This window comes from Strix uralensis, chromosome 6 (genome assembly GCF_047716275.1).
Source record: "Strix uralensis isolate ZFMK-TIS-50842 chromosome 6, bStrUra1, whole genome shotgun sequence".
In the NCBI taxonomy this organism is placed as follows: domain Eukaryota; kingdom Metazoa; phylum Chordata; class Aves; order Strigiformes; family Strigidae; genus Strix; species Strix uralensis.
In genome coordinates, this window is record NC_133977.1 from 29,117,005 (window position 1) to 29,136,424 (window position 19,420).

Here is a 19,420-nt window from a genome sequence, read left to right on the forward strand (position 1 = left end):
TGGTAACAAAACCACAACCAATGTAAAATGAATCTACTCCTCATGACCAGCAGGACAGATGGTATGGCCCCAAGTACCAGAAGCTATGTCCATCTGGGCAAGATGTGCAAGATGATTTTTCAACATTGTTCTCCCCCTTGCTCTCAGACATCTAACAGGAGGGCAGGAAGCACTGGAAAGGATTGCTTGGGATTTGTGGGAGTCTCCAATACTGGGTTTTTTTTAAGAACCTGTTAGAAAACATATGTCAGGAACAGGTTGTGGAGAGATGATCCCAGATTGTGAAGGAGGAACAGACTAAATGCTTCTTGATATCCAGCCAGCCCCAAGTTCTTTGATTCTGATCTCTCTCTTTCATGTGTGCTATCTCTGGTCATGTCTGTAGGACAGATATGAGAGTTGGATTAAACTAGAAACTGGTAATGGTGCCAGCATAGGTATCGCTCTGCTATGAAGCCATCTACAACACAGACATTTGAGATCAGCAATCAGAAAGTGAATGAAAAGTGAGATGGAAGCTGTTCATTTGATTAATTGCTCTCTGCATGGGTCCATAAGAGTTAAATCCAGAAAGGTGGTATAGAGAGGGATTAGCAGAAATGTGGTTATCAAAATGCAGAGATAAATGGAGTGAGCCTTCATAGGCCTGAGTTACCGAGTAGGGAGAGTAGCAGTTTAGAGCTGGGCTGTAAATCCTGAGAGATACCTGCCTGTTAATTAAATGACAGTCCTTGGAGGGGGAAGGAGGGGTTTGCCTCTCTCTCTGTTAAGGTACAATTAGGGAAAGTCACCGTTTGTAGATTAAGGTGTCATTTGGGGTCAGGAGGACAGGAAACCATCTCCTGTTAAACAAGGAGGAACTCTGCCAGTTAATGAGAGCATGTCAGTCCAGGCTCAGGCATCACCAGATTGGCTCGGAGGGGGAAGCTTGTCTCAGGAAGGCCATTAGCAGGCTGTGTGCACAGGGCTGTCACTGTTATGGTTTGTGTGTGCCATCCTGCTTGTGCTTACACAGGGGTGTCCCTGCAGTTGGCATGCTGGGGGGTTTATCCCCAGTGATGCAAAAGCAATCTGATCTGCCTTTCCTTGGATCACTCTCTGGTGGGGACTGTTGCTTTGTCCATGCCCACCCAGTCCTTGCTCTCTGACTCACCCTGCCTTGGTGCTGACAGCAGTGCACTTTTGAAAGCACTAAATCCTCATGCTCTTTGAAGTTTTTTCCTTGCTTTCCTTGGCAGCCAGTCCCTGAGGGCATTTGCCTTCACAACAGTAACTGCACTGCAGCTCAATAGCACAAGAGACAGGCAAAGCAGGACCATTCATCCTGCCAACGATTTTTGTTGGCACACCATGGCAATCCATTACAGATCAGGAAGTGTGTGCCCGCTGTTTTTAATCCCAGCTGCCAGCAAGAATAATCAAAAGCATCCAGTACGTCTGATGGCATCTCAGCACAACCGTAGGTAATAACATAAGAAATCAATAGCCAATTAAAACTGATCCACAGCATTTGATCTTTCATAGTGCAATGGGAACAGTAATTAATGGAGCTTCCCTGAGACAGTCACAATTCAAGCTTCCTGCCAAGACTAATGTGGTTTCTTTTTAAATGAGCTTTCCTTCCTAAAGGAAATGCCAGGCTGAGGTAGCCTCAGGGTATTTTCTAGCCAGGTCACTTGGGCCCTCAGCATTCAAAGGATTTAGGAGTCAAAGTCCCAACAAAATAAAGACAAATTGAGAAATTAGGTGTCTTCAAGGTCTTGGTCTTCATCTGTATTGATTCGATTCTCAAAAAGAAAACAGATGTTTTCATTCAGTCCCCCCCAAGGTACAAAGCAGGAAGAATTGCTACAGCAGTAGGGAATCAGTTTTGGGGAAGCACCAAGCCCATGTGATGGCTTAATGACACCCTAGAGGCAGAGCACAAGGCAGAGAAGTTCAGCAGATGTCTTTGGAGGAGAAACCTGAGAGCAACCCAGACAGCAAACATCCATGGCTTCAACATACCCGGAAGAGACCCATGAGAGTAGAAGTCTTCTGTGCCCTTCAGATTAATGCACTGCTTGCCACACTGTTTGTGCACTTCTTGCCCAGTTTGCCTGCAAACTGGAGCTACCAGGAGCTAACTGGAGGGACCAGATCCAGGCCCTATCATCAGAGCAGGCAGCTGGGATAAAGTCAGGCAGTCGATTTGCTTTTTTTGCACTGTGAATCCTGGTTTGCATACATTCAGCCACAATGTGCATGCTCAAAAAATCTCTGAGCAAATCATTAGCAGCTGTAAAGGGGGGTGTAGATACAGGAACAGTCCCCAGAAGGTGCACTGTGGGGCTCTCAATCCAGCTGGGTAGGGACCGTCCCTCGAGAGCAGTCACTGGGGGCCCTGTACCTGGTCCAGCAGCAGCAGAAGCGATGCTGCACAGCTGATCTGCCGACTGACTTCTTGGCTGATATCCAGGAACAGTGGATGCTTGGCAAAGCTGAGACATGCCACCCCTCTGTTCCTGAAAGATGGGACCTATTTTTATCTAATGCTGCATTGATTATTCAATAAGAGAGCAGAGTGGGCCAGCCGGTGTGCGTGCATGTGTGCTGCTTTCACCAGCGGGCATTTCTGCACACGCTCAATGCGCCTACTGAACTCCAGTGGAGCTCCAGCAGCTCTCTGCAGAACGAGCACACCGCTGCTGAGCAAAGAGCCACGGGGTTTGGATCTGGCTCTGAACCCCCTCCCTTTTTGTGGGGAAGGAGCTTGGCTTCCAGCACTGTCAGAGCAGCACCTGGCCTTTCACACATGTCCTTTCAACTCCACAATCCCTCACCACATCCATCTCCATGCAGTTTCCCACTGTTGCAACAGGGCTCCGGAGATGTATTTTGTCACGAATAACCATATGGTGCTCTCTGCTCCAGTGGATCAATGTATTTAGCATTTAATGAGGGCAACATAGTTAACATTTTCTGAGGGGGAAAAGAAATCCTTTTACCTTGTGAACTGCATCACGTGATTTCAAGGGTGATACGTTATAATCAGAATGATGCTTCCCTGTCACTAAATCCTGTGCTGGAATCAAGTGTTTGGTGTCCCTGGGTTAAGTTCCCATCCATGGGCAGAGGCAGAAGCACTCACCTGACTGTCACAGCTTCTACACCACAGCAGGAGATTCCCTTGTAGGCAGCTGGTAGGACCTTCCGCACCAGCTGCATAAATTGTACTGTCTAGTAAAGGCTGGAAAAAGTCCTCAGCTCTGTGCCAGGCTGTGTTTTTCCAACTGCCTTCTGTCCCGTCGCTCCTCCTACTACAGCCTCCATCCCCGCAGACATGTTACTCTTGGAGTGGAGGTGGGAGGCTGTGGTCCATGGCATGCTGTTGTGGCAGTAGCAAGAGAAGTCAAATCCATAGTCAAAGATGAGACCACAGGGGAGTCATCCCCTGTACAGAGTAAATGAGGCTGCTTTTGGTGTGTCCTCAGCTCTGTAGGGAGCCAGCAACAGAGGTAAGAAGAGATTAACATGAAGCCACATTAATCCAGTTCTGGGATTGCTTCTTAAAGTGGTGACTGATCAGTTCTTCTCCAGGAGGAATGGCTACCTACCAACAGAGCCATCTTTCAGACTGAGATACAACAGTCTGTAAGCAAGAACACTGCAAACAGACTCATGAGTGATATCAGGTCAAGCAGTGCAGGTTTTTCTTATTGATGGGAACAAATCTTGGTTTTGCTAAACTTATCCTGCATGGAAGTTACTCCCTGAAACAGTGCTTTTTTTGCTGAACCAGGACCCACCAATGACAGCCACAGCTGGAGTCCCTCTGTCCTGTGGCAGAGCTGGATCCACAGTATCCATACAACCATGCAGTGTTTGGCAGAAGTTGTTCAATAAGATTAAATAATGACAGAGATCCTGTGCCCAGTAGTCCAGCCAGAACTTTACTTTCTTGGAAGAGGTTCATCCAGCATACAAACCCACAGCAGTGACACTCAGGCAGGGCCAGTGTGGAGTGGGCAGTCATCACTACCTGCTGAATGCAGAGAAGCCTGAAGAGCCTTACTATGCCAGGTGGAACAATTCACTCTGCTCAACCATGGTCACATCACAGACCTCTCTGTGTCCTACAAGGCTCAGCTCTTACCCAGACCTTTGCTGCAGACTTAGCCACTCAGCTCCTTTCACTGCTGTCATTCTTGTCAGCTCAGCATTGCCAGATCCCGTAAGTGCATATGAACTCTTACCTGCCCATTTCAGCCTGCATCAGCATTCACTCAGCTGGGTATTGCAGCCTCTAAAGGTCTTCAGCAATGATGGGAGAACCTTGTATATCCAGATCAGGAAGGCAGAAGTTTTGTCCTCCCGGGGATTCTAGCTAGTGACAGATCAGGACTGATAGACCCTTGTCCTCTTGGCTCCTACCGCCTTCCTTAGTGTTGCATAGTGGCCTGTGTGAATCAGGAAGACATCTACAGGGGAGAAGGTGGGGTGACACTGTGGGGGAGCAGAGAGGAAAGGCTGCAGCACCCAAGGTGGATGGCTCCAGGAACTCTCACAGGAATCCTGGGGTCTGCAATGAAATATTTTGTCATGGCTCTGGAGGACAAAGCAGCCAAACACAGACTGCACTGTGGTGTGTCCTAGGGATACATTTATTCCAAGAAGCACCATGAGCACCTTCTGCCTCATGTCCCTGGGCTGCCTTCCCGCATGACGGAGGGGAAAGGTGCCCACATCTCGCTCCAACAAGGGGGTAGAAGCAATTGCAACTTCAGAGGCACTTCCAGATCCATTAGTTTAGTCTGTGTGCCCTACATTACGCTGGGGAATGCTGTGTTAAGGGTGATCTGTACTCACCTTTCTGTCTCTCCTAACTGGTCCCTATTCCTGTTACTGAATGAGCACTTGGGTGGCTGGAGCAGTCTGGAGAGATTGGTCTCAGACAGGACCCATATGCCTTAGAAAATGAAAAACTGTGAAACTATACTAATTTTTTCTTACAAAATTTCTTTTGCTAATAAAAGCAAAGAGGGAGGCACTAGTTCTACCTTCAAGAAGCAAATGTCATGTTTTGATCACTATTGAACAAAGCATTTTGATTTAGCATTTAGAGATGACTGCTCATGCTGAGTATTTTAAATTCAGTGTCAGAATTGGAATACAACATTGAAAAAAATTTCAAGTCCAAGTGAAACATTCTCACCTGTCTGAAAATATGGATGTATTCTTCCATCCTGGGGGACAGCATGGCTTTTTCAAGTCTCACTCCAAGCAAGTGTGAAGCCATATTTCCAAGCCCTACACAAACAGTACTGTTGCCCAGCTTTGCCTTTAAAGAAATGTCCCAGGTACAGCTGAGGATGCAGCATGACTACATGGTCAAAGTACCATTAGCTACAGGATGGAAAGGTTCAGGATCCGGACCTGGAGTACTGACTGTCATGGTGTAAGTGTAGTGAAATGGAAGCCGTGTGCTTTTTCTCTCCTCACCACAAGTATCCACCTCTGTGGACTTTTGTCAGGGAATGTCTGGAAAGAGAGACCCAGATACCAGGGTGTGCATTTGGCCAGTGCTCTGTTCAATCCAGTTTGAAATGATTCTCTATTCCCTTCTTTTAAGGACCTAAGAGTATCTGCCATGCACACGATGAGTGACTTTCGCCTCTTGTGCACAAAGTCCTTTCAAGATGTGGGGTGGTGTTCTCATGTCCATTTTAAATTTGGGGAAAAAAGGCACCAAGAGGGTCTATATAAACCTAACTACAAATCAAGGAGGGGAAGCTTTAAGAGAGCAAGTGGGTATATGGGTAATGCCTCCAAGCCCTATCCCTCCTGTACTGGCACAGTTAAGGGTAGGCTCACAAGTGGGGAATGATGCTGGAGATGTATGATTCAGAAGCAAGGCTGTTTAGCCGGTGAAGCTCCAGTCTTTATTTATTTATTTGATTTTTCCAGGAAGAGTCTCATTTATTGCTGCCTGCATAGCTAGAGACTGCCCTTTGCTCCTCTGCTTTATCGTGCGCTATGAATTAAATACCACAGTAGTACAAGAGCCCTTAAGGACACAACATCCATTTTGCCATAGCTGTCCACAGCCAGTTGAGTTTACAGGAGTGCTTTTGTTTATGGTTTGACTACTGCCTGAGTGAGGATTTCTCTGGGTTTTATTTTACCTGTTTTTGCTGTTATTTCTTGGTTTGTTTTTTTGTCCCAGTTTTGAGGCAGGGTGTAAAAGTGCTAGTCTGGGTAGGGCAGGAGAAAGTTGTGGTGGTTGGTAGCTTCTGTGCTTACAGCTGAAAATACTGTGGCGTTTCCAGGGTGATGGTGTTGCTGTGTGCAGTTCCTGGGGTCAACCCAGCTCCTCTGTCACAGATGGAATCCTGCAGACTGATGATGTGCTGCAAACAAACCATGTGGGAGTACTGAATGAAAAGGACTTTCCTGTCCCTTGGACACCTATCAGCTCCTTAATTTTGCCAGTCTTTCCTCATTTTGGGGCCTTACCAGCTCAGCCCTACAGGGCCCAGCACCTGTGTTGTAGAGGAATGTGAGGGTGAGCAGAGGACATGAATGAGGATGGCTGTCCTGGGATGAAGTTAGCACCTCACAGAGAAGCTGGCATCTATCTGGCAGACATAAAAGCTCCCCCAATGCCCCTACAACATACTGCCCCGAGCTCCCACCAGCTCCCCAAACCCGATGACAGGCGGTCCTACATGTCCTCATCCCACTGGATAAAAGCAGTCCTCTATCCCCAGCTACAAATGTATGTGGGTTGGACTGCTCCTGCTTCTGAGAGGAGCCCATAGCACACTGCACACATGGATCATTGCTGCTTGCTTGTGTTACACAAACTCATGACATGCTGCAGTGTCACGACCTGGAAATTGTCTCTTCCCATATAGCTCAGCAGCATCCTGGAAAATCACAGTGCTGCCTGGAGGAGAGATGCTGCCAGCTGTCATGCAAAGCACTCCCATCAGTAATAAAAGAGCTGCCTCCTTTCCCCAGCTCCCCATGCTCGGCCCCAGCATGGCAGGGGGCAAGGTCTGCCATCATTGCTCACCTGGTGGAACAGCAACTGTGGGGACCCTCTAAGATGGCGCCGCGCTGGATCCATCTCCCACCCAGCAGGGCTCTTGCTGAGTCTGGAGGACGGTCTTAATGGCTGCAGAGAGCTTGGGGCGTAGCATAACCACCCGCCCAGATGGGACCTGCTGCTCCTGTTGCTCTGCCAGATGGAGCGGAGGAGGCAGGGAAGGAGAAGGGCTCTTGCTGCCTTTGTGGGGGGTCCTGGCCCACCTGGGGCTGAGGAAGCTTTGAGGCAGAGCTGTCCTTGAACCTCAGCTTGCATGAGAGGAAACAAGCCGTAATAAGCACAAGATTTGCCTGTTGGTCAGCAGTTGAAGGCTTGGGGGCCAGCCTGTTTATGCTGTTAATGACCCAAAATGGAAGAGTCCATACCTCCATAAAATACCTCCCCAAGACAGCTGAGAGCACTTTTTTCATGCAAACTGGTGAGGACTCTGCCCAGGCCATGGCGTTCTCACCCTTGAGGGGCTCAGTTCAGTTTTGCTTGAGTCGTGGCTTCTGTGGTCTGAGGAAAGCCAAGCATGGCATACACATCAGCATGAAAGCCGCCTGCCAGTGGAGCCCCATTACAGCAAATGCACTTAACGGGAAATGGGCAGGAGGAGGAGTGTTTTGTCTTCCCCAGACCCACAGGCTCCATGATGGCACATGATGGTCAGTAGCACTCAACAGGGTCCAGCCATGTAGCTGCCACAGTTCTGCCAAGCCAAAACACAGCCCAGCTTTGTACATATTTAATCAGTTCTTTAGATATTAAAAAATGTGCATGGAGAATGATTGATAAGAAAATGACTGATTATAATCAGCTACTTATTTTTTCCATACGCTAAGCATTCACTTGAGCTCTAATCATTATGAATACACTTTCATTTTATGCTATATGTCATTCAGTGCTGGACACTTCTCAGCTTGCACATCCTCCTTGTACAGTTCCAGCATTATTCAGTGGAGATCTTTGCTAGATGTCTTGTGGACTGGAGACATCCTGCTCAGTGATCCAGTGTCTTGCAACTACCAGAAATATCTAAAAGACAGCACCAGAGGTCCCAGGTTATCCACTACCTGAACTTCTCCTGTATGCAGGATAGACTGTCCACTAAGCTCTTGAAACGTTCTGGGGACAAAATTTACATTTTGGAAAACAGGTAAAATTTATGAAGGAGTCTATACTCCCTATTTGATCCACCTGAAAGCAAAGAATCCCTGAAAATCTGGATGTTGCAGTAGTTTGTATGAAAAGTGACTGTGCGATGAAAGCATTCCTGAGCTGAAGTATGCTGTGAGGATAATGGACTCCAGAAAAGCAGTGGCAGCAGCCTCAGGGGGCCAGAGCAGGGAGTCTCTTGGGAAGGGAATCTGAAAGATAAAAGAGCCGCAAACAGCTCGCAGCTGCCAAAAGGGATGATACTAAAGGCACAACAGCAAACTGTGCCTGTGCAGGGGAAAGCTCAGAAGCGTGGGAAGAGAGCTCTGAGGCTGCATCAGGAGCTCTTTGAGGACCCAAAATCAGAAGCTGCAATCACACAAAAGGCAGAAAGAAGAGCCTGCAAATAATGAAAAGTCTCTAGAAATCACACAGGCATGGGGAGCCATCAGAGCTGAATCCCAGGATGACCATTCAGAGATACAAAAGGCAACAAGAAATGGGTCCATAAGCATATGTAAAGTAAGAAGAACAAGGCAAGTCTAAGAGCTCAAATAATATTTGATACAAAAAGGGCCAAAGAGTTAAATGTTGCTTTTGTTTCTGTCTTCAAAACTTAACTAAAATAATTTTAATGAGGAGAAAGGAGCCCAGGGCAGAATCAGAAAAGAACAGACTCAAAAATATTCAAACGGAGTAGCTCTGTCCTTGTCAGCACATCCTAATGAACTTTAGAGGAAGCTGCAGGAGCAGTCTCTGACCCATAAACATTTCATCATCAGGAACTTGGGGAGTATGCAGGAGGTACCAGGCAGGTGGGGAAATGCAAGCAGATTACCTAAATAAAATCTCTATCATTAAGGAAGGTAGGAACTGAGGATCAAGGAAACAAAGGGCAAATCAGCTTAACTGATTCATAGGAAGATATTAGAATAATTTTTTAACTAACCAATTGATGAGCATGAGACTATAACCATATCTAATTTGGGAGGGTAATTGTCCTAGTGATTAAGGAGGAAGCAGTCAGTTTGATACGCTGTGACTTGGACAGTGCTTTTGGTGCTTTGCCTTAAGATTCTCCTAAGCAAACCAGACAAATGTGGTCTAGATTAAATTACCATAATGCAGGTGTACAGTCAATCAGAAAACTGCTTTCTCAGTAGTTGTCAGTAGTGTACTGTAAACTGGAAATACGTTTCAGGTAGGACTGTTTTGGACTCTGCTCTCTTCAATATTTTTATTAATGGCTTAGATAATGAAATACGAAGTGCTGTTATAAAATTCACAGATGACACCAAGCTTGGAAAGGTTGCAATCACTCTGGAGGATCAGATCAACATTTGAAATGATCTTGGCAAATTGGAGAAATCAGCAAGATGGAATTGAATAAAGAGAAGTGCAAAGTGCTACCCTTAGGAAGGAGAAATCAGAATCCCAAACACAAGCTGGGCCAGGCAGTCACACTGCCAAAGACAGCAATTCTGTGACATATCAGTTTATTTCATCAGGGTATTGAAAGGAAGGTGGGGTATACAGTGCTGATTCTGCACCTCTTTGCTCTGGGGACTGCACCCTCCTGGGAAGTTTACATGGAGAAAAAGGGGGACGAAATGAAGAGGTTCTGAAGATGATGAACAGGAGGGAGGTGAGGGAGGGCATTACCTGATTCCCCACCTGGTCAATTCCAATGTTCACATCTCCCCTCCCAAATCAGCCCAAGTGCAGAGTCCCCCTGGTGCCATGACATTACTTTCAATTACGAATCTACCTCTCCCCACTCCTTAGTTCACCCTCTTCCCCACTAGGAAGTCTAGGCCACTCAAGGATTTTAAGACGCTAGGTTATTCGAAGAATGTGTCATATTTAGCTGAAACTGACCCTACCACAATGTTGAGGGATGCCAGATACTAGGTGCCCCTTTCCCAGCCTGTATTTCCCAGAAAAGGTTCCTCTGGCTCTCTTTTCTCAGTTTATCACCAAAGACTGTCTTGCATCATGGATGAGGGATAAAGTACAGAGGATTGCACTGAAAAGCAGTATGGATTTGAAGGGTCCAGTGGGAGCTCAGTGACTCATCTCCTACGTACTGTGAGATACTTGCGAAGCTGGGGTGAGGCAGAGATTCATGGTTATTGCTAAAGCATTTTTTGGAATGGAGTGATCTCATGGGGACTATGAGAATTTGGGAAGGGGTGGGGCAGCCTAATGAGTAAATGCGGAGTGCAGAGCAAAAGTCAGTACACTTTACTGTACTGCGCTAGAATCCTATGGTTCAGGAATATAAATTAGCTAAAAGAGACCATCTGTGGTTATGTATGGCCCCTGCAGTGTGCAGAGCCCATCAGGGAAACATCACTCTACTGGCTTTGTTTTTACGCTCTTCCTTGTAGTGTTGGCCACTGCTGGAGGCAGGGTGCTGGAAGAGACAGACCCCTTGTCTGAACAAATGCATCCACCTTTCTGCTCTTAGGTTAAGATAAAAGGTGGCTAAGGATGGAGCATATAGGATGAGATTAAGGCAAAGAGATAAATGAGGGCTGAGCTGCTGGAGCTTTGGAAACAAAAGTGGGGGAATTTGAGATTGCCACAAAAGATTAAAAAATTCACAGAAAGGGAGGGAAGGGTTTGTGTATGCAATGATGTCAATAGAGCGAAAGCCCAGCAATGAAAGTGTTATCATCTCCCAGCAGGATTGGTTTACCTTGGCCTGAGCCACCAATGCTGTGGATGCAAACCTTAAGCTTTGATCACAGCTGCCATAATCTTCCCCTGACACCCAGCAATGAAAGCAACAGAAACAGTCTAAAGCATGGAAGCTGTCTGGCTGAGGTGAAACTGCATTTGGAAAGGAAACCAAAGGGGGAAAGTGCTACTGAGGATGGAAACAAGAGGTGACAGCTCAGGTAGCAGGACAGGGGCTTTATGAGAAGCAGGACAGAGGAACTGGCTGGAGCAGAGTGTGATTTTTCTTCCTAGTTAATATGAGTGTCAGCACAGGGGTGATGTACCACTTACTGTCAGTAGAAGCATTGTTTTGGTGGTTTCTTTGCTGGCAAACAGGAGAAACAGTTTCTACCCCAAGAATTTACCTGTCTCTTTCAAGAAAATGCATGGCAAGTGTTAGAATAAGAGGAAGGTTAATTAGAGGCTGAAAGTCCTGGTGAAAAGATCACTTGGTGGCAGAGGCTAACAATGTGCAGAAGGTGACTTTCTGGGAAACTGCTGCTCCAAAGTTGCCTTAAATTGGAGGTTCACAACCATGTGGGTTAATCTCACAGGATAGGGGTACACCAACTGATCCCTTCTTACCCATTGCACAGTTGTCCTTGTCTCACATCTGGGTTTTGCCCATGTTCTTCCAACAGCCCTTCTAGCCATTGGGCTGAGGCCCTCTCTCTTGACCAGTCTTGCCACAGGCCCACTGATGGCAATGTACTTCTGTCCTGATTAATCCCAAGAGACAAAGGGCCACCTGCACACAGCCCATATGTGTCCACCCTCAGCACTAAGAGCATTTCCTTGCACAGAGACTGCTCACGTGGATCATGATGAGGTGTGGGCAGGTTTTGCAAGGCTCAGAGAAATCCTACAGTGACATGAACCTTACCTCTGGGCCATGATACTCACCCTTGGTCATGTTCACCTTTCTAACTCTTGCATTTTAAGAGTCCAGAAGCTCAGGGTTAGCTGTGGCGATCAGTAGAACATGGAAATTAAACTGTTTTCACCAGTGCTAGCTCTGTTGCAGACTGCATCTCGATCATCTGGAAAAGAAACAGTCCAGTTATTCTTGCTCTGGGATGAAAATGAGAGTGAGGGTGGGGGGTAAATGGTAGAGGTAAGTCTTTTCCCAGAGTCAGCAGTTGTCACCTTGCTCTCCCAGATGCTGTGGGCATGCACTGATTGGGTATGCAACTGCACTGACACCACCCTTGCCTAGCCAACCTGTATTGATGTTGCTTACCTGTTGCTTTAAATCTAACCTGGAACCAGGCCCTGTGCACTTTGGGGCTGGGTCACTTACTGTGATAGTTTTGTGTAAGAGCAGTGGTTAGGTGCTGGGTACTCTCCCATGTATAATAAATGAAAGGAAGCATAAGATACCAACATAAACAATGTGTACGATTTTGGTATAACCTATTGTCAAGGTATTGTTGTGTTTGCCTGTGCTGTGAAGCCCAAAGCAGCTTCTCAGCTCTGGGAAATAATCCCTGCACCCAGGATAATCACTAGTCTCTCCTGCCTGGACTCTACCAAGCTCCGTAGGGCTGACCATGATCTGACCTTCTGCATGGACTCAATAATAATAAAGCCACAAGAGAAAGAGCAGAAGAGGCCAATATATGGAGAGAGTGAACACAGTGAACAGAGATCAATAAGGTTTCCTGTACATATTGTTCCAGATTCAGCATGTGTTAATTCGGAGCACTGCACTGGGTTAGCCCTACCATGTTAGCTCAGAGATACTCTGTCTTGTTCTGGGAACAGCACAGCCACATCAAGGTGGCAGTGCAAGCAGAGGCATTAGAAATTTCCTTTTTTTTAAGACTTTGCTGTCAGGTTAATGACCCCATCACATAATATGGGCTGTCTGCAGCTTCAGAGCCATCTGGGAAATCTTTTCATGGCACAAGCCAGTGCAAGTAGAAATGTCTAAGAATGCCCTGTTTCCATCAATGGCCACAAACAGACATGAGTGAAATAAGAACAAGACAAGTGTATATTATAGTTGCCCTGAATATTATTTCTAGCATTCAACAGCTTTCAGCTAAAGGAATTTCTTCTGGTGCTGGTCCAGCCAGGTCTCTACATGAGAAAATGGGAATGGGAACAGCACATCTTCAGTGCCCACGTTCCATAGGAGTTTCATTTCACCAACGCCACAAACAAGGGATTTCATGGGGCAGGCAACAATCTGGACCAACACATTTTGCATGAAACTCACAGAGATTTTCCTTCCAAAGAGGATGGTTTTCACAGAGGATCTGTTGAGAACAGATTTTTTGAAGCAGAAGAGGGTGAGATAAACTTGGAAGGAGACGAAAAGGACCAGGCCACTACCAGAATCCATCTGAAATTCTCATATAGACATTTCTGCCTTGAAAAGAGAGAAGTGCGCAGAGAGAAGTTCACATCAATCTGCTATCTTCCCCACATACACATCATTTGGCTTATGGAATAATTGCTTCTAGCTGGACACTTCTAGTTGAATACAGTTCTTCCTGAAGGATTTCCAACTTAAGTCTGGCATTTAATTGGAAAGTTTCACCTCTGTAAACAAGAATGATCCTTGAGGGAAGGGTGTTTCTGGAACAGAACGCACAGAGCTGAATGTAGGAATTCCAATCCTAGTTTATCTCAGGCAGACAAAATTTGTTTCGATGGGAGCATTAAGCATCCTGCAGCTTGATATAAACTCATGGACTCTTGCTTACTCTCGGCATTTACTCTTGCAAATGAATCATTGTTACTTCCGCCTCCCTGCCCACCCCTCTACTTCGTTCCTTTTTAATTTTACAGCTTCCTGAGCTTGACACTGGGAAATCGATAAGTAATTTAGAGCCCAGTAAATACAGATGAAAACAAGTTATTTTCTACTTTTATAAATATTTGGAAACCAAAATTATCTAAGAAAACAGGTGCTCAGTTGACTCAGCAACCCATCCATCAGCATCACACAGTTAATTGCATAAGATCATAAACATTTATAATTAGAAGGCAAACAAACAAGAATTTTATAAACAGCCCTCTTGAATCAGGCTGCGCATTAAATATTTGTGATAAGGTAATTAAGAATAGATTTACAATCCTGGCTCAGTGTTTAATACTTCGGAGAATGGATTTGATTCTGTGGAGAATGTTCTACAGCCAAGGAGAAAACATTCGATTTTGGCTCTTTTATCCAAGGCTTAAAGTGGTCTCAGAGAAACATTGGCTCTGTCATTGATCAGAGTGGAATTTCATTCATTACAGATCAGACAGCTCATTTAAATATATGTCTAATGTCCATTGTCATGGGCTGAGCCACTTCAGGCCTGCTTCAAAGCTCTGTCTCCTTGGCTGGATCTGCAGGCTTTCCCTAAGTCCTGCTTTATATGGTTGATGCTTTGATCAGAATATGTCAGAATTCTCAGCCGTGTTTCAAGTACAGAGGAAAAACCACATTTTTCTATTATGACATCATGGAGTTTGGTTATGAAAAGCTGGCATCACTACAGGATTACAGCTGTGCAATCTCAGTGGTCTATGGGAATCAGAGGGAAGATCTCTCTCATACTCTAGTGCCCAGTGCCATTCCCTGTCCCAAAATAGCCAGATCTGCATACTTAAACTATCCAATGTAATTACTTCTACAGCCAATAAGCAGGCTCAGCACCCCATTACAGTGAATGTGAGAGTCCCCTTGAAGCTAATCTGTGATCAAGTCAGCAAGTCTTAAAACCAGAGAGGCTAGAAACAAAATCTGTACTGAAGCTAGGGTTTTAACTCTGTAAGATCAGATGCAGACCCTAAGAAACCAGGTGGCTGCATCCCATCAGTGAGTAATGGGGAGACCATCCCTAAGGGTTGGATGACCTTCAGATATTTTGGGTTTTAGTATAGCATGGGTTTACTCCAGTAATTATCTAGCATCACAAACTAGAAGAGTCTGGAAAAGGTGGGTGGGGGTTAAAGCTGTAGCATTCGATTCATCAGGGATAGCTGTAAACCATTTTATTCTGTGGTGACCATCATCTCTCCACACATTGCTGGTCAAGGCAACCTCCTTGTTTAGGCATGATTTTGCTTCTTATTTCTTGTGGGTCTTTCGTTCTTTGCTCTTGTATTTATATGCTTGCAACAGGCAGGCAAGAGAGCTGCTCTTCCTCAAAATGTTCCTGATAATCTTGATCCTGACGAAGAACAGTGAAGCCATCATTATTAAGAACAATGAAGCTATCCGTGTGCCAACTCACCCAGTCCTACCTGCTGGTCTGGCTTCAGTTACACAGGACATAAAGACACTTTCCTAATGGACAGATTGCTGCAAAACAAGGGGACTCAGACCCCCCACATTCTGCATGAATCCCACTCTCTAGCAAAGCTTGTTAATTATATTACAGTGTGTCAGCTAAGCCAGTCTACATGAGATGCTGCATCTTCCTCCAGCCTCAGTGGGGAAGAACAACACAGTGTTGCAGTCACTGCTGGACCTAGTATTTTCAAAGGGTCTAGCCAAAGCCTGGCAGCTTGAATAATAACAGAGCTTAATTCTCAAGCACCGCCATTGTCTAAACAACTTATAACATTAGTTAATCTTTCAATCTTCTTGCAAGGGTGGGGAGGATGACAGAGACCTCTGGGAGGTGAGCTAACTGCTGGGTGGAAGGGCCTGAGCTGCTCACACTCTTTCAAATGCTGAGATCATTACAAGTCAGGTGTCCTACAGCCCAGTTCCATCCCCTGGACATCAGCTCTGGTATTTGCAGATGGATAGCAGGACACATGCATTACGTGCGTACTCAGCGCACACATGGTGTAAGCTCATCTGCCCTTTCTTTCAAGCGTGTTGTTTTCCCCCTTGGTAGGGAGCAATGATGTACGATGAGGTACCTGCTCTGCAGATGAGCAAAACTGCCTGGGATGACAAACCACTTACAGGTATAGACAGACCCTTTTTTTGCTCGATTGCCGCCTCTGGCCTCCATGTGCGTGTCTGCTCTGCTGCTGTGTGTGTGGGGAGAGACTCGGGCTGTGCACACACATGACGCTGGTGCAGCAGACGTCACTGGCACGTCAGACCCAGATACACCCCCTCCAAACACAGCCGTTAGCTCAGTGAATCATGCCTATGCAGCATGCAAAACTAGCCCAGTGATAGATAAACCTCGGGCGTTTATTGGTAAACAGATACTGTTTTGCTGTAAGAGCATCACTCATTCTGCTGCATTTACGATCCATTTATTGATTGCTGAGGTAAAGCTGTAATCCTTTTAATTCAGGGGAAAAGGGATCCAGCAGAGCAGGAGCACCGGTGCTCTTCCAGTCGGTAATTAAAATACATGATTTATTGTTGAATAAACACTGGCTGAGGGAGAGCTGAGCTAACCAGCTAGCTGGGGGCAGGATGCTGGGGTAGTTTTATGGTTCTTTCTAAAGTTTTGTTTCTGTTTTATGTTTATTTCTTTCCCCCTTCCCTCCAGGTCTAATAATACACGAAGGGCCCTCGGTTTACCGGATTTTTAAACGGTGGCAGGCGGTCAATCAGCAGTGGAAAGTGCTGAACTATGACAAAACAAAGGACATGGAGGAACAAAAAACAGGGACCAGGACAAATCAGCGCCCCTCCTCCCAAACCACCCACTCGTCCTCCACTGGTGGTACAGCCACTAACTCCGCTCCAGCCGACAGCGGGGCACGGGCTGCCGGCCATGCCACAGGCACCCTCTCTGACCACCACTGTGCTTATACCATCCTGCATATACTCAGCCACCTGAGGCCTCACGAACAGAGGAGTCAGTCTAGTAGTAACAGAGAGCTCGTCATGAGGGTCACGACGGTCTGAGCCGAGGAATTCAGGAGGCCTTAACACGAAGTGGAGGAGACAAAGAACTCGTAAAGCAGAGGAGCATGGTGTGCCTTTTTCTTTCTCTTTCCTTTTCTTTTTTCTTTTTTCTTTTTTCTCCTCTCCTTTTCTTTTTCGGTAACTGCACAAGATATAAGAGGCGGCACCTGGCCAGCTGAGGAAAAAAGCAGGTGGAGGGAGAGCTGCACACTCATGCTAAAGAGGTTAATGTTTTCCAGCCAGTTTAAAAAAAAAAAAAAAGAAAAAAAAACAACAACACAAATCACAAAAAAAACCAACAAAACAAGTGCAATACAGACTACAAACTGAGTAGGCAGAGTTCTGGGGAAGCAGAGGAACAGACGGTTTAGCATGTCTTACAAATCCTATTACCTGGAATAGGTAACGCTCTGTACACACGCCCCGTACACACACACACGTGCACACAAACACACACACACAGTGTGAGATTTATAAAAACAAGGAAGGTAACAAAGTATTTGGAGTATTTTTATTTTCCAGACTGTGATTAACCAGGGCTATGAGTTGTTTCGTTTCATGAGTCACTTTGGAGCCTTGTTCGATTTACCATAGGATATCTGAAGTGAAATGGCTGGGGATTTTTCAGTACTGATTTACAGAAAGAGAGATTGAATCATCCCACCAAGAAAATCTAACAAAACCCAGGCGTACCCAAATTTCACCAAAAATCCTGTTTTTTTCATAATGTTCCTGACAAGGGGTTTGTGAGGGTGGAATTGGGAGCGGGGAGGGTGCTCCATGACCTATAGGCATTTTTGGCAAATTTTGTACAAACACTCCGCAGGTGTTTCAAGCACAAGTACTGGTGTGACTTATGCCTTCATAACCCCAAATCCAGCATCCAAATCTTGCCACTCACACGCATCATTTTCCATGCAGACATTCCAGGTTAATTTTCTTCCATTTTACTCCGATCACAAGAAGCTGACCCATCTCAGTGGGTTTCTGCTTCCTTGCTGATTCAGACACTCATGCATTAGAGATGTACATCTTTTTTTTTTTTGTTGTCTGTATCCCTGCTGCTCGATTTGCAACAGTCTCACTCAGTCTTGTAGGCTGAGCCTTTCACATCCAGTCTGTTAGTTTATTACAGAGTCTATTCCATTCAATCATTCAAGAGAGAGTTAGTCTGAAGAGGGAGCACAGTTGCTGATTGAATATATAACACTTCTAATAAGTCTCCTTCTCTGGGATATATCCTCGAAGGTACTGGTTGCTCTTCAGGAACATTCTCTTTCAATGCACAATGGCTGAATCATTTGTGGATATTAAAGGGACACTGTCAAGTACTTTTTAAATAGTTTTTAGGGTTTGGGCTTTTTTTACTCTCCATTGTTTGTAATATTCTCTTACAAGCTTGAAAATAAAATTTCTTTCCCTACCAATTTTGTCCTTTTCCATTTGGGCACGTATCGTTCTCTCCACTCACCCCATTCCTTTCACCATCCCCGTCCTTCTCCCCACCTTTCTTCTGTGACAGGAGAAAATCCATGTTACTGATTTCCTGCTGACTGTCCTTGTTCTATGGAGGGTATGTCCCAGCTCTACAGGGTTGAGCTGTTTTGCCAGTGCAACTGCCACAAAGAAAGTGTAAGAGCAGGAACCCTAAAAATACAGACATTAGCTAATTGAGGAGCAACAGCTCAGCAGTCCCAAAACAATGAACCTGTAGTGATCAAGCCTGAACCAGCTCCCCCCAAAATTAAGATAGGGACTTCAGCCAAACTGCATCCATCTAGCAGCAGTGCTGAGCAATGTTGCACAATGGCTGTGTCCAACTGCCCTCTGTCATTGTACCAGCACCTTCTGCAGCTTCTGTTGGATCCAGGGCAAACGTGAGCCACCAGCTCCTTTGGCAGCTAGGCCATCATGGGTCTGGACTGGAGAAGGTGTCGAACTTCAGCCTCCGGGTTCGAACACACCAGCCATTCTGCAACGTTGAAGATGGAGATTAGCATCTTAAGGCAGGTCGTATTTTTCACCTCAATTACTTGACAGTGTCCCTTTGAATATCAGAATGCAACAAAACAGGTACTTCTCTGGCAGAGAATGTGGGAGGTGAAACACCAGCCGAGAAAGTTGACTTACTGAGGACCCATGTGAAACACCATGGTTTCTGAGGCCGCTGTACCTTTATCTGACCAATCTTACTATCTACCAAAGACTGCTTTTGGCAGAGGGGAGGGAAGGGATGTTGGTGGGTGGAGGGAGAGGGAAGGGGCAATTCCTATCGTCTCTAAAAACAGCTACCCCCAGAATGAAGGTGTTGCAACGAACGGTCTCTGGAAGAACCGCTTCTGATCCACAGTAGAGTGAAACCTGGCCAAAACAAGCAAACACAACAGCCTCTCACCCCCATGCCTGTCCTGGAAGCTGTCCTCTTTCCAAGAGATGAGTAATTATGGTGGTTTTGGGAAGGGGGAAGCATATACAGCCAAAGGGACAGCTGTCAGACATGATGTTGTTTCCCTCCCTGCTCTCCGTTCATTTAATATGGAGAAGTCAAATTCCTTTAATTTGGCTAACAGCTAAAAGTTTATGAGGTCAGAAGCACAACTTGCCGTGAAAGAGTGGTGTGATCTAGTACTCTGAGCACACAGGATTCT

At 45.9% G+C, this 19,420-nt stretch overlaps 1 protein-coding gene across 2 annotated transcripts in view; it reads left to right on the plus strand.

Moving 5' to 3' along the window:
- Positions 1-18,197, plus strand: part of MARCHF4 (membrane associated ring-CH-type finger 4) — a 104,284-nt gene extending 86,087 nt beyond the window's left edge. For both annotated transcript variants that reach the window (XM_074873511.1, XM_074873512.1), the window contains exon 4: positions 16,411-18,197. In XM_074873511.1, the coding sequence (XP_074729612.1) occupies positions 16,411-16,772 (362 nt within the window). In that variant the 3' untranslated portion in view covers positions 16,773-18,197. The remainder of the gene's footprint in view (positions 1-16,410) is intronic.
- The last annotated feature ends 1,223 nt before the right edge of the window (positions 18,198-19,420 follow it).